The sequence below is a fragment of the Stegodyphus dumicola genome, chromosome X1, assembly GCF_044657685.1.
Source record: "Stegodyphus dumicola isolate Sdum_Otavi_A_Nest chromosome X1, ASM4465768v1".
In the NCBI taxonomy this organism is placed as follows: Eukaryota; Metazoa; Arthropoda; class Arachnida; order Araneae; family Eresidae; genus Stegodyphus; species Stegodyphus dumicola.
The window spans coordinates 27,005,180-27,020,633 of NC_140780.1; the positions used below are offsets into that span (position 1 = coordinate 27,005,180).

General features: G+C 32.3%; 1 protein-coding gene across 1 annotated transcript in view; it reads left to right on the plus strand.

Moving 5' to 3' along the window:
• Positions 1-15,454, plus strand: part of LOC118186158 (glycerophosphocholine cholinephosphodiesterase ENPP6-like) — a 59,224-nt gene that overhangs the window by 26,276 nt on the left and 17,494 nt on the right. Inside the window, exon 2 of the mRNA XM_035356217.2 lies at positions 12,267-12,623. Coding sequence (XP_035212108.1) covers positions 12,267-12,623 — 357 coding nt within the window. The remainder of the gene's footprint in view (positions 1-12,266; positions 12,624-15,454) is intronic.

Here is a 15,454-nt window from a genome sequence, read left to right on the forward strand (position 1 = left end):
GCTTTTCTTCATGCGTAAGCTAAATATGGGCCAGTTTCTCTTAGAGATTCCTCTTTGAAATCATCTCATTCTTTAGACCAAAGCTTTCGTATGTTTTGTCATACTGAATTAAACAAACAGTAGAGGATGAATATCTCTTTCTTTACAAAAGATGATAAAAAAAAGTTTCTGAAAAATGCAGAAATTTAGCTTTAAAGATAGTAAGAATTAGCGAATATGAAGAGACGAGAAGAAAGTATTATGAATCAGACAGTCAGTAAATAAATCAGATTATCAAAAACCAATAGTTAAAAGAATTAATGTTTAGGAAAAAGAATATTTTCATCGTACGAAAGAAGGAAATAAGAGATATACTAATCTCTCAACTAAAATGGAGATATCAAAAATTAAACGAGACAGTCTTCAGTTTCTGCTTTCTGTCTGGTTAAAAATTTATGTCATTGAGTTTAATACTTTATAAAGCAGAAACTCAGCAGCTAAATAAGGAAATGATATAAATAAAACAGGTTTTCCATCAGAAATATCCATCATTAAAAACCATACTATTTCAATAATTCTATTCGCTACAGTTTAGTTTGATTATATTTGAATTCAGAAATCGCGTTAAAAATATTTTTAACATTGCCAGTTAGTAAAAAATGCTTCATAAAAATCTAAAAACCAATTACTCAAAATATTTTATTGGCCACTCAATAAGCTTTTAAATATCGCAGTTTTCGGAACAGAAAAAAAAAAAATTAAATAATCAAGCAGGTTTTGAAAAAGGAAAAATTATTGTATATTTTACTTTGTTAAAAGCAAGAAAAACTAAATTACAACAACAACAACAAATAAATAGGTAAATAAATCATAAAAAACTTGAATATTAATGTAATTTTTTACATGAGTTGTAGCACTATTTATTTTATTTCAGTGTTATTTACTGTTTATTAAAAAGGTAGTAAAAGTGCTTTTCAGCGTTTTTCATTTAAAAATTATAAATTATTACATGTTCTAATGTTCTAAATACGTAAAGTTGTGAATGAAAAATACCTTACGAGATTTGCTACGGTTTAACAAGTTAACTCTGTTGAATACAGAAACATACAGATACAGTTAATATGGATGTATATAGGAGAGTGCATTTTCCTCTTTCCCTCAGGTGAAGGACCCACCAGCGGTCGAGCGGTAAAGTCGCTGAACACTAGTAGTTCGGTCCGAGGTTCGAATCCCCCGAACGGGCTGGTTGCATGGGCGTTTTCGTGGTTTTTCTCGATGTGTAACGTGTATAGGAGCCAGTTTCACTTAAAAAGTCCTCCACGAAGGCATGCCTTTCCTTAGACAGATAGCCTTAGTGGGCTTTGCCATAATTAAATAAACCAAACCAATCCTCAGGTGAAAAAATACTTCACAGTTCTGGCTCCTGCAGGCGTTGATTTTAAATGAGTTCTGTTTAAAATTCTGCGTTTAATTTAAGTTTTTTTTTTTTTTTTTTTTTTTTTTTTTTTTTTTTTTTTAATGTTTGCTTTGTAAGTAGAAAAAAGATTTTAAGATTAATTAGATTTTTCCACGGAATTTTACGTATTTATTTGAATAATTTTATAGCTAACGAAATGGTTTGCTCTTTTAAGGCTTTATTGAATGTTCCTAAGAAAGCACGCATTTTTATCACATGATTTTGTTAATAAATATTTCGTCGTACCAGATCATAATGTGATAGCATCGAGGATTATAAAACAATTTTGGGATTGTTATACTGGCACTAATTCAGTGTCTATATATAAACAATTCAACCGAAGACATATGTCGTTCATTTTTTCATTCAATTGACATGATACTAAAAATTCTTTCACAGTATGCTATGTTGCAGGAATCGAAAATATATGCGAAATTTTTATTAAAATATTCATGCATTTATAATAAGCGTTTTTTAAAATCATGTATCATCTGCCAATTGATGTTTTCGATTTTGTAAGATGTTCAGAACTTTGAACAGAGTAAAAGATTTTGAATTAATGTTGCTTCATCAAATAGGTCATTTATATTCAGATCCAGCTTTCCTTTTAGCCATGAAGCTTCAATACCTTCAATTAATTTCTGGCATGCTGGAAATAAATTGTTTATTAGACTCACAACTGATAATTTTCCAAACACAAAATTTTCATCAAAATGTTTTTGTATTTGCTGAAGCAAGGGATTATTTAGTCATCGATATTTTTTTTATACATCATGAAATTTGTTTTCAAATGTTGATGAACTTGAAAGCCAAAAATTGCCTTCTATCAAGATGTTGAATTGGCAAAGCATTGAAAACATTTGCACAAAAAGTTTCATTCTTCTCTAGTTCTATTAAGCTAAACTGAATATCGCCACTAAGTGTTAAGAGAACAATAAAAATGATTCAAGAATCAATGTAATTTATATAGAGTTATCATCAATTAAAAGCAGTTTGAATGATTTCTTAGAACAATCAATTGGTCTGCTTAAATCAAAACTTAAGGCTTTCCAATAAATTAAAAAAATTTTAATATAAGGCTTCAAAAAGAGCCACCCATCAGGCATATGTGTAAAACTCTCAACAGAATTCTGTTTTGCATAATGTTTTTCACGTTCGCATTCATATTTCGCTTTGTAAATTTTGCTGTATTATGTATAATGTGAGCATTGCGACCAGCTTTAACAACACCTTCATTTAATGCAAGTATATTAGTATAAAGGAATGTCTTTTTCCAAAATTACAGTTTGCATTATCTGAACTGAAACAAGGAATTTTTGTCAGTACTTTTTTAACACTGGAATATTCCAACTGTACTTTCATCTGTATTCTCAAAAATGGGAATTACATAGCTTACTATACCGGATTCCGTATTAAAATACATTTGAAATATTTTCATGTCTTCTTTTATTTGAAGGCAGAAATATAGAGATGGATCATGATTTTTCATTTCGTTCAATACTACTTCTAAACGTCCTTTTACCAAGAACATTTGTAACAATTGCTTCAGATTTTGTCCTACCGCATGATATTTTTGCAACTATTTTGGAATCTTGGTATTTTTAAATTTAATTTCAAATTGCAATCCAGTGAGTCATAGGAATGATTGTGCATAACTTAATAATATATTATTTCCGAAGCAACTACTATGTCTTCTCTTTAGAACTTGCTTTTGCTACAAATGTATCTATTAAAGAACTGAAGGATAATTCACTGCTTTTGTTTTTATGATAATATGATTTTTATGATGTTTATGCAGTCTTATTACTAAAACACCCGCATATCCAATTTTTAAAATAATATGAGAAATAGCACACTTTGCTTCTTGTATACTAATAATGGCCATTAACAATTCCTAATCAAGACGAACGATATTTACAGTGGAAACCAAGACAGCATTCCACTCCAAGTGTTAGAAAAGAGTAACTTCGAAACATGTCCAAAAACACAAGTCGTCATTTGCGACATCCTTTCTGTCCTGCTAAAGAAGTAACACATCTCCGAAGCATTAGTGTAATTCATTTTCTCACTGCAAAGCATTACTGTCAGCATTTGCCAAATGAAAATTTACAATGAATAGAAACAACATTAACAGATACAGCTGATAGGCTCATCGGGGTTCAATAGAAAGCCAACCGAAGCAAACCTTGTTCTTTAAAAGTGCCACGTCTTTTAACGCTTAAGATTATTATCGTGTAACATCCCCCAAAATGATTTCATGAAAGCCCATGGCAGATTATACATACGAAAAATCGGCAGATTTACGTCTAGTGTATAATCAAACAAATAGGAACAGTAGGCGTATCGTGAGCAATTTAGAATAGATCCCATTCAGCACCATTCTACCTTCGCGAGTGTTGATCGAAAAGTTCGTAAGCCAGCTTCTTCGCAATCTACGGGACGTAAAAGAGATACAGGGCGTAAACAAAGGAGTGTTCCTTGGAAACATGTAGCATTTTCTTTCACAAATGCACAGACATCCAACAATGGTTTTGTCACAATACTATAGAATTTCATACGTGAAGCGCGTTTGCACTCCTTCCACTGGTAGAAAATCCTATCTTTAAACTTAGATGACTAACCTCGCAAGCTAGAGGTTTTGAGGTCAATATTCCAGATGAAAGCTAACATTTTACAATTTTCTGCCTTCGTGATATTCACTGCTTAGGCCTCGTTTACTTAAGAAGGCATTTTCAATATTAGCAAAGAATTTAATATTTGCTCTGAAAGCAATTACCAAGCCATTGGGCCTCATAAACTGAAGTAGAGATTTAAAGGGAATATCTGGACAGGTAAAATCTTTAATGATTGTGTGGTGGGTTAACTGGAGCAGCATACTGCGTTTTTCTGACGCAAGAGATTTCCGATTTGTTGACGCTGTTTCGCTCACCACTGACAGATATGTTGCTTATGAAGCCCCAGCACTGTTTACCTCCGCGGCCTAACAATTTCTAAATGCTACCTATTCCGGAGATGATGGAACTGTAGTTTGACTTCCACGTTCAATGGGATTGAAATAAATTGGATTTCTTCTTTTTCTGGGGGTGAGGGGACGCATAAAATCACTGATGTACGAGACACTTGCGGACTCCGCTGAAGGTATCGTCACAAGAATTTTTATTCCACCGGATAAGATAAATACTACCTCAGGTAGAAAGTATGCAGTCCCTCTACCTGAGGTAGTTGGGCAATTCGAATATTGCAATTCGTCAGTGTACATCGTGAAACGGCACCCTTGGAAGCCACTTTCAGAATCTTCTTTCAGACTCTTTCTGATCTGAATCAGGCTCTTATGATTTCGTTGATTCCTTTTATAATTCATTAATTCCTTTTTAGCAACAAAGATGCTATTAGTTCCAATGCTCATTTTTTTGTCAGTATTATTTTAGTATCCGTATGACTTTACAAATAAAAGGATGCTGCCACCATATGTTATCACCATGCATTATTTTTAAAGAACTAATTCAGCGAATGTAAAAAATATATGCAAAGCTAATAAAAGGTAGGTCCTACCAAAGTTCAGATCAGTGAAGTGCGAGCTCGCATAAAACACTGTCAAACCCTCTGCTGCGACATTAAAATCTGGATCCTTTCAGATTTTCTTTCTTTCTCTTATGACTGTCCAATCCTAGAAAAGACATAATACTAATTCAATGACCTCCCCTTCCACTGTTGAAAGTTCAATTTTACTCTTTTCTGACATCCGAGCAGAATGCAGCCGTAGGTTATATTGTAAATAATAATATTCCTTTTGGTGGGTACTATTGCCCATCTTCTTTTGTAGAACGAATTTATGAATACTACGTATAAAGCGCTGTTGAGTCGCGTGCTGTCAATAGTGCATTTTGGCTAGTTCTTTACGTTTTTGATAATAACATTTCCTATTCACATTTATTTAAAAACAACATTAAAAAGAAAGCCGTTTTTCCGCTTATGGAAATTCAAGTTTAATCAGATTTTCATGATGTAAGATTTATCATAAGTTTCTAACAGTTAATTTTAGTTAAGGCCACTTTTCTGTCCTTCCTAATTTCAGTTTACAATATCCTGCCAGAATGTGTTTTTAGAATCGTGTTTAACGCAAATGAGTAAGAGTGGTATTTAAGCCGAAGTTCCACTGAATTCGGGAGGAAGCCTCAGAGTTTCTGACTAGCGCGCGTTTGCCTTTTAAATAAGTCTCTCCAAACTGTTACTACGCTCAGCCGTATTACGGGCCCTAATAGCTTCGCTAGCTTATTCAATATTTAAGGGCCATCTACTTAGAATTTTGATAGCTTCAGCTATATCTTTTTAGTTACGCATTAGTTAAGTCTCATTTCTTATTACTTTGAGTTCAAGCCCAAGTGGAGGCTTTACTGTACGCCCTGAGAAAGGGGCCGTCTGTTTAATTCTTATTTTGATAAATAAAGGGTAATTAACTCTTCTTTAGTTTACATCTCTGTTCCTGAACTGAAGCGATTATTCGCTTAGCTGTTCACTAGGTTCCTCCACGTTTGGCTGTTAGATAAAAGGGTGGAACCCCACAACGTGAATCGTACATTCTTGGGTTGCGCTGGCTCTGAGCTAGGATGAACTGGCTAGTTTTTACCTTCTCCCATCGTTGCCATGAGTGTGTTGTTAACTACCCGCTGTGAGTCGCAAGAAATTTTAATTTCCTTATAGTTCTTATAAGTGATAGCCACGCTAACTGCAAGCGCCATATTTTAGTTCGTGTTCATGTAAGTGTTCTGCGGGAAAACTGCAAGTAAAATACATTGACTCGGTGTTTCAAATATTAAAGTACTGAAAGAAACTTGCTAAAACAAAAACGTTGCTCCACAAGTTGCTTTAGGTCAGCACAGCTGATCAGCAGTCAGCATCTCAATGTGGTGATATTCACCATACCCTTGAGGTCATCTGTCCATCATAACCTTATGTTTTCGAGAACAAAAATAATTACAAATAGTAGACTCTTCTCACATATTTTAGTATGTACAAAAATCAGACATTAAGTCTATCATTCCAAAGTTAAATATTTTGCAATTTCAAAAAGATCAGACTCACGAGCGGCCGAGCTGTAAAGTTGCTGAATACTGGTAGTTCGGTCCGGAGTTCGACTCTCGGTGAACTAGCTTGCTGGATGGATGTTTTCCTGGTTTTGCCCATGTCGAACTTGTTTACGAGCCAATCTTCCTTAGAAAGACCTCCACGAAAGCATCCTTCCTCGACTACTTTGCCATAATCAAATAAACTAAATCAAAATGATCGACCACACATGAACTGCAATGTAAGCTTTTTTACTGTCTCTATTCTCCTTGAAACAAATATAATTTATTTATTGTGGTATCAGCTAAATAAAATAAAGTTTCTTTTTAGGCGATAATCATTTTTATTACTTCTCTCTGGTTTTGTTAGTTTTATTAGAGTGCATGACGCATTAATTATTTTTGTATTTAGAAAATACTTTTCTTCACCTTCGATGAAAAGAAGCAGCTGCTGGTGAATTTAAGGTGCGAATAATTATGTTAAATTCAATGTTTTTTTTAAATAAAAGTGCGTATATACAGATGTAAAAGTAGCGTATGGGTTTAAACTTTCAAATTTGCCATGATTAAATCTCATGATAGCGTTATTCTGAAAAGAGTGGTCTATGCCTTAAGAGAATATTTGGCAGACGTCTTTCTTCTTCAGAAGGCCCATTGCAAGCCATGTTCATGCACATCAGGGGGTTAGTGTCACTTAGTAACAATTTTCTACTCCCTTACTAAGTTCTACAGACAGCCACCTTTCGAGATGTTCTTGCTATTTCTATTTCATAATAAATGACTTCACAAACTGCAAAGCGAAAAACCAGGTTAAAAATTAAATTCCGTAAAATTATGCAATTTATTTACATAAAATACAAATTTATATATATAAGTTTATTATATAAACACACATCATCAGAATTAGACAACAAATTCTTGTGTACACTTTTGTAACTAAACTGCCTTTTGTTAAGGAATCAAGGGTGTTTCAGTATTTATGGGCCAAAGAATAAAAACTGAAACTGAAATTATTCCTTAATTGAGCATGTTATGTACGGAAGCAGACAAACAGTGCTTCTGTGTACTATTGAGCTTATATGTAATATTGAGCATATTATGCACGGAAGTAGACAAACAATGCTTCTATGTACTATTGAACTTGTATGTAATATTGAGCATATTATGTACGGAAGCAGACAAACATTGCTTCTATACTATTGAGCATATTATTTACAAAAGCAGACAAACATTGCTTCTATGTACTATTGAGTATATTATTGCACGGAAGCAAACATTGCTTCTTTTGTAGACGACAGTTCATTACTTTTTTATATATATATTACCGGCAAAACGCTCATTTTCAGACATGAGTTGCTTTAGAAGTAAGCATTGATTTTTCATTTGCAAGATTATAATTAAAGGCCTCATTCTCCACTTTCTTTAGTACATAATGTCAAAAAAAAAAAAAAAAAAAAAAAAAGGGAACAAAAAAAAAAAAAAAAAAAAGGAAATCTCCTTACCTACATTGTTACTTTGCGTGCTTAATACATTGTAAAAAAATAAATTGTGTAGTTAACTTTATTTATTATTAAATATCATGATATTAACTGTCACTCACGCGATAAGTAGTGCGATTCGTAACGATTACAAGCAACAAAAGAACTATCACTTTTTTATTAATAATATATCTTCATTATAAAAAAGTAAGCGTAATTAAAGTTTTTTAAAAATAATTCATCCGCGAATTCTGGTAAATGCTGTTTCTTGAGAAATTAATGGGCATGATATTACGACAATAAGAAAGCTAAGAAAACATTAACAATGTGAAAACTAATACTTTTGAACATTATTTAAATAACATATATTATAGAATGTTTATGGAAGGTATCAGAAGTATCAATTCTTGTTTTATACTTCCAGTCGCAAAGTTTCTCTACATCCGTTAATGAAGTTTAGAAGAACGTCTTAGCTATTGAAGTAGAATAGACTGAAATGTAAAATCTTACCTTCTGTGTACCCACGTGGAGATAAAAGCCTAGCAAGAAAAGCGTTTTTTCACTTTAGTGAGTTTAACATAATCAGCCTGGTATTTTTGAGTTCAAAACTTATGCAGATATTCGAAATTAAATTCACTGATTTAGATCAATTTTGTACGCATATTTTTGATCAAAATTAATTATTCCCGAAATTTTTCCTAAATTTTTAAGGAAATTTAGGGAACAATTGCTACATAAATGTAACTCGTTTGACAATTAAAAATTTCTTGCGCATAAACTCAAATCTTTTGCATTTAACTTACTAAAATACGATGAACATATTTCTAGCCGGGCTTTCTATTCTAGAGAAATCATGTGAAAAGTCAAATTTTCTCTTTTCAGAGTCTTTTACCCTCTAGCCTGAAAATATTCTCGTAAAATTCTCTATATTATTAAAAGAAATTTCGTAAGTACATGCATGGGATCAATAAGAAAATAAGCCTATACCCATCTTTTTCGAACATCCTGGGGTAAAGGTATATGTCTTTTAATAGATACGTTCAGAAAAGAAAGATACTTTTAGGAAGATTCATAGCTTACCTAGTTATAAATTTTTCCGAATGTATCATTCGTTATTTACATTCTTTGTATCCCTCGTTTTGATGTTATAAAAAGACTCTTTTTTTTATTCGGTTGCTTTAAAACTGAAAGAAGAAGGAAATTAAAAAAATATATATAACATAATCAACGTCGCTTTCGTTGTTCGGATTGAAATATCTTCAAGTGATTATTTCACATGTATTCTTCAGTATAAACTTATATAGGTTACTCATTATCTAACTTCTAAAATGATTATTTTTATTACTGAAAAATTCACGCCAGCTTTCGTTTTCCATGAGTGAAATGGTATCAGAAAAATTATTACAAACCATTTCAGAAACAAGGAATCAAATAAAAACTGGAGTCATAACAGAGAACTTTTTCAAATATATAGTATTTTTGTACGATTCCAATTCCACATCTTTTTAAAAACAGACAGCTTTGTGATCTCTTTAAAGCAAAATACATTATAGAAGTAACTGTATTTGCTTGATTACCGTCTTATGGTCATTAAGAAGTAACTGTATTTTCTTAATTTTTACTGTTTCCTATTTCCCAGCCTGTGTTAAGAGTGAACGTCCATCAACTAAGAGCTAAAATGAGGAATTTTTTAACAGTTATCTTTTCCAGCTGATGTTAAAGCGAATGCTGCCAGTAGTTCAAAAACAGAAAGTCCTTAAAAGTTACATGCTTCTGAAACTTAGTACTGATTTTTTTAATGAGTAATGAAAACTGAACTTTCTTATGATAAAGAAGGAATGAAATAATTTTGTTGCCGACAACAAGAGAAACCCGGCATTGTATAAAATACCTTGATAATTTATACAATGCTGGTATCGTATCCACAAGTTGAGAGGTTTTGAGCCATTAAAAGTCAACCAACCAACAAGCTGAGTTTCATGAAATGCAGGTAATAGAGACATTATGTATACGTATAAATAACGTAAGGTATGAGAAGGTATAAAAAAACACGATTTCGAGTTCGTGAAAACTGAATGTTCTAATTGCAATATGGGAAGGGGTAAATGCCAGAAAATTCCAAGGAACATATTTTGCCTGGCAGGAAGATATAAAATAAATGGTTAATAGAAAATACTTTTGGTACATAATGCTAAATTTAATGTTATCATTGGGGGTTGTCTGTCGAAAACATCGCGGCAAATATATCATAGAGGAAAATGTTGTGCAAAAAAACAACGCAAAGCTAAAACGTCATCCTGCATAGAACATTGTGGGAGAAAAGAAAGACAGGAGAAAATATCGTAATGTCAACATATCGTCACCGAAAAATAAAGCGATTGAAAAAAACCTCACAGTTTAAAAACATCGTCGTCGAAAATATCATGGTAAAAGTAAAGCACCCACTAATCATGGTGATAACATAGTAGACACACGGTTTCAGTCTTTAAAAATTCGCTTATTCTCATACCGATTTGTGAGCGCAAGAAGGAATAAGAAATAGCTTTACTTTTATATTTCATATTTTTGAATTAATTAATAAATTTTTTCTGAAAAATGAGAAGGAAATTTAAGCACTCAGAAACTGAAAATGAGTAGAAAAATAATGCAAGATATAGTTGTTAACAGAATTTTAAATTTACATAGTTAAATAATAAAGGTCATTAATTAATTAATCTCTTTTATAAAGCTTTACTGATAATTTTTCATGTAAAATATAGTCTAAAAGAGATTAGAAAAGGAAAATAAGTAACTACATTTGGTTACTATATTAAAATTGTTTTAGTAATTTTCAAATTATAAAATTCTGTTAACTTCTGTAAGTAGCATTAATTTTCTTAACTTAAGCATAAACTTAAGCATTCAAGAACTAAAGATAATTTAGTTCTTGAATGCTTAAGTTTTGTTCTTAATTTTTTAGCAAAAACGTTTTATTCAATTCAAAATATAAAAGTAAAATTATTCGTCATCCATTCTTGTGCTTACAAATCATTATGCGAATATGCATTTACAAATTTTAATGCCTGAAAAACCCATGTCTGCGATATTATCGTCATGTGGTGATTTGTGAGTGCTTTATTTTTTACCACTATATTTTAGACTAGGATGTTTTTAGAAAGACTCTTTTTAACCACTTTGTTTTCGACGGCGATATTTTGTGCTACGATGTTTTAAAGCTGCGATGTTTTATCATTGCTTTCTTTCTTCCACGGTGTTTTGTATGATAACGTTTTCACTTTGCTTTGTTTTCTCCGCGACGCTTTTGTCGTGATGTTTCCGCCTGTGACCTTTGAAGGAGATTATTCGAATTAAATCTTTTCACAGAATTTTATTTGTCTTCTACTCTACAAACAAGAATACAGCTGATGAATTTTCTACCTTTTTATTACCAATTTTAGCATTGCTACATTTAGTTAATTTCGAGAAGGTTTCTCCGAATTTCAAAATTTTTTTTATTTAAGTTTATTCCCATATACAAGTTTGAAAATAATTTTCATTTAATTTTTGGTTTATTCATTAATTTAATTTAGTTTTATGGCTCTGTTTCATAGTATGCAGCGGAATTTAAGCTGCGTTTACTTAATGATTCAAGTAATCCGTCAAAAATTACGTAATTTAAGTATGGATGTAAGACTGATCTATTTCTAAAAATATTTTAATTCTGTTACTAACATGAATATTGCATTACTTCTTATCCGCAAGAGAAAAAAACAAACAATTGAAAAACTTCTCTAGAATGAAAGCCACTGACCTGATGTCAAACTATCATACAGAATACATAAAAGCTAATTGGTTTCAAGTAAATTTGCTTTCAGTTGTGAATTTTTCATTGAATTCATTTAGAAATTATATGAATATTTTTAGGAGTTTAGGATTTCTGAATATATTAAACATAACTTGCTTATAAAATTAATAAAATAATAAATTAATAAAACAATAATTGTTTAAAATTTTGAAAAATATTATCATCTAAGAAACCGAAAATTATCTTCGATTGTTATGGGCTTATATGCGCGTGATGTGAGCGAACGTATTTTCTTATTTCTAACTAATTTTTTTTTTGGGGGGGGGTGTTTAAAAACTATACCAAAGCGTACGAGGACTATATGTCTAAGAAGAGGTATACCTTTTTGGAAACTTTTCTGAAATTTTATAGTCCTGATGCAGTGGTATTTTCTAAATTGTTTATCTCATAATGTCTAGATGAAAATTTGATGAAATTTTATTTTTAACATATATTATTTTATTCAGGATTATACCCAGAAAACCACGGAATAGTCCAAAACTATATGTATGATCCTGAAAGGGATGATCTGTTTCTAATGGCGCTACATTCCAATGCTTCTCATCCTCACTGGTGGAACGACGCGGAACCAATATGGGTAACAGCAGAGAAACGTGATCTAAAGTCTGCAGTTTACTGGTGGGATGGCTGTCAAGTTCTTATTCAAGGGAAGAAACCGACGAAATGCGAAGAATACGCCAACTATTGGGTATGGGGGAAAGTAAACAGAGACACCCTGAACGCCATGACAGATCTCTTGGATAAGTTTCAGAAAGACAACTTTCGATTAGGTCTTGTATATTACGAAGCTGTCGATGCAAACGGTGAGTTCTAGTCAATGTTTTTAAGATTAATGCGAAGCTTTACTGCCGTCAGTGTAGGTGTTGGAATGATATTTCGATTTTAAATGTACCTCCGAATAAATGAGTGTAACACAGGAGAATACTGAAATCCTTGTAGTTTACGATTGCAATGATTGCTGGAGTGCGAAGACCTGATTTCGAATATCTTACGTGACAAAATTACAATTATTTTAAATAACAGTATTTTCTTATTATAAGCTTAAGCTTGCATAAGCACATATATAGTTGAATAAATAATAAATGCTATTTTTTAACAGATGTAGTTGCTACTGAAAAATAGAATCGTTCTGATTAACAAGGAAATGCATCACGTAACGGAAATAAATATAAAATATAATAAAATACTCGTATATCTATAGTACAAAAATCTGGCATTGCTTCATAAATAATAATACATAAATACAGCATACGAGTATTTAATGTATACGCAAATATTTTCGATGTCATTAAAATTTGCTTCATTTAAAATCTAAGAGACATGAAACCTGTATGATAGATGTCAAATTTTTTACATATAAATAAGTTTTAAACATTAAAATTTCATTCAAATCTAAGAGTAGAAAAAAATATTAATTTTACAATAAATACCCAAGGTTAGCTGGTACTTTAATTAAATTGTTTTTAAATGCTTGAAATTTTAATGAAGATGTTTTCAGCTACAGCAGTTTCAAAGTAATTCAAATACAGGGGTGTTATAATCAAAGCCATTTTACTCAGACCTAAGTAGAGCCCGTTCCTGTTGATATACTTCGTTAATGTATGGCATGTACGTTATATGGGCCGTGGAGGAAACTACAAATGATTCAAGTAATCCGTCAAATAATCCGTAAAATATAATAATTCAAGTAATCCGTAAAAGATAATAATTCGAATTTCACCAGGTTCAAAGGTGGCGCATAAAGAACAAGAAACACAAATTAGGCACATAAAATTTTAATTAATCATAGTATTTGCTTGACGCGTATTTCATTTGGATCAACTAAATAGTCAAAGCTCGTTATAACATGTTCAATAGTATAATACAATATAACAGAAAATACTTTAGTAATATTGTCTTATAGCATAATAGCGGAGGGTTTCTTAAAGAATTGCAGAAACATGACATGTTATGCTTCTTTCAGTTCAGGCAGGATGTGTACTATGCGTCCTCTATAGACACAATCTCTCAAGAACCACTATAAGCAGTCATAGAGATTCAAGTCCAGAGAAAGAGAAGCCCAAGCATTCGAAAAACTTCCCGAGATTTCTCGATCACCTCCTAAGCAATTCTTTCATTTATCGGCCAACGTGAAATTTTTCACAATCCTACACGAAGAGAGTAGTCCCTAAACATTCTAAATCTGTATCTGAAAGAGACAGGTCCTCATTATTTAATTTAATTTAATTTCGAAGTTTTTCTTCTGTGTTTTAATGCTGCGTATTTTAATGTAACTTGTTTTTTTTTTTTTTTTTTTTTTTTTTTTTTAATTTTATTCTTGTTTCACATTTCAGATCATCTGAGTTTTATACACTTTGTCATCTCAGCATTTATCATTTTGTTACCACATTTAATTTTATAAGTGTGCTCTAGTTTTGCGCTTGTATTTGGAATACTTTAGAATATGTCTGGAGCATGTAACATTTCAGGTTATTATATAATAATAAATTACCACCACCTCTACCCTAAACATTCTTGTTTTTTAAGGTAGGAATGCCATACTTGCTGCTGAAGAAGTTCTGAGTAAATGGTATTCGTCACAATCTACCATTTAGAGCCATATGGTAGGCTCTCCTCAAAGAAAAACCATACCATACAATCACGTAAATAAAAATGTGGAGGCTGTTCATGCATGACATTGGGACTTTCGGTTATTGACTTGTTGATTATTATCATCATTATTAGACATACATTACACTGGACTATGGGGTTCCATATGCGATAGTTTTGAGAATTCACTGCTCCGTTTAGTGCGAAATGAGCTTTGTCTGACCACAAAATGTTTCATGCCAAACAGCGGCTGATATTTTCAAAAAGTGGCAAGAAAAATCAGCACGTTGATGCAGGTCTTGAGTGCGCGTATTTAGCACCATTTGGATCTAGTAAGAATACCGTTTTAAAATCGATCGCAGAATCTTTCGTACCGTAGGTCAAGGGATAGACAAATCACTTGACACCGCTCCAGCACTTGCCGAAGATTATCGGGAACAAGACTCTTTGTCAGCCTTAGAAACAGCGACTTCCTCCAGTTTCATTTGATATCTGCTTCCGTCTTCTACCTGACAGTACACCAAAGTGCCCAGTCTCTTCAAATTTAGCAAACATCTTTTTCAAACCAGTCTTCGACATAGGCTCTTTTCGAAAGCCCTTCAAATGTCGCTATTCTTGCAGTGTAATGAAATCTTACAATTATGATAAAATAACTTTATAAGGAATTTTATTTTTCTTTATCGCGCGTCTTTCTCGTGTAATTAGAAGCCCTTCCGACTATCAATCAGGAGGTCCAAAGTTCGAATATCCGTGAAGACGTAGCTGATTCTTATGTTTCCTCGCTTCAAAAAAAAAAAAAAAGAAAAAAATATATATAAGTAGACTCCACAAATAAAAATCTGATGGAAGGTAATTCGTCACCCCCTGGATATAGTGACTGGATTCTCTCTACCCGAGCTGCCCGTTAAGTAGACGAAAAAGAAAGGAATTTTCTCCTTCCTTATGGCATGTCTTTCTTGGAGTAGCTGGAACCTCGTCCCAATAGCAATCGGAAGTTCCGCAGTTCGAATCCCGCCGAAGGTATTGCTGATTTTTCCTGTTTTCT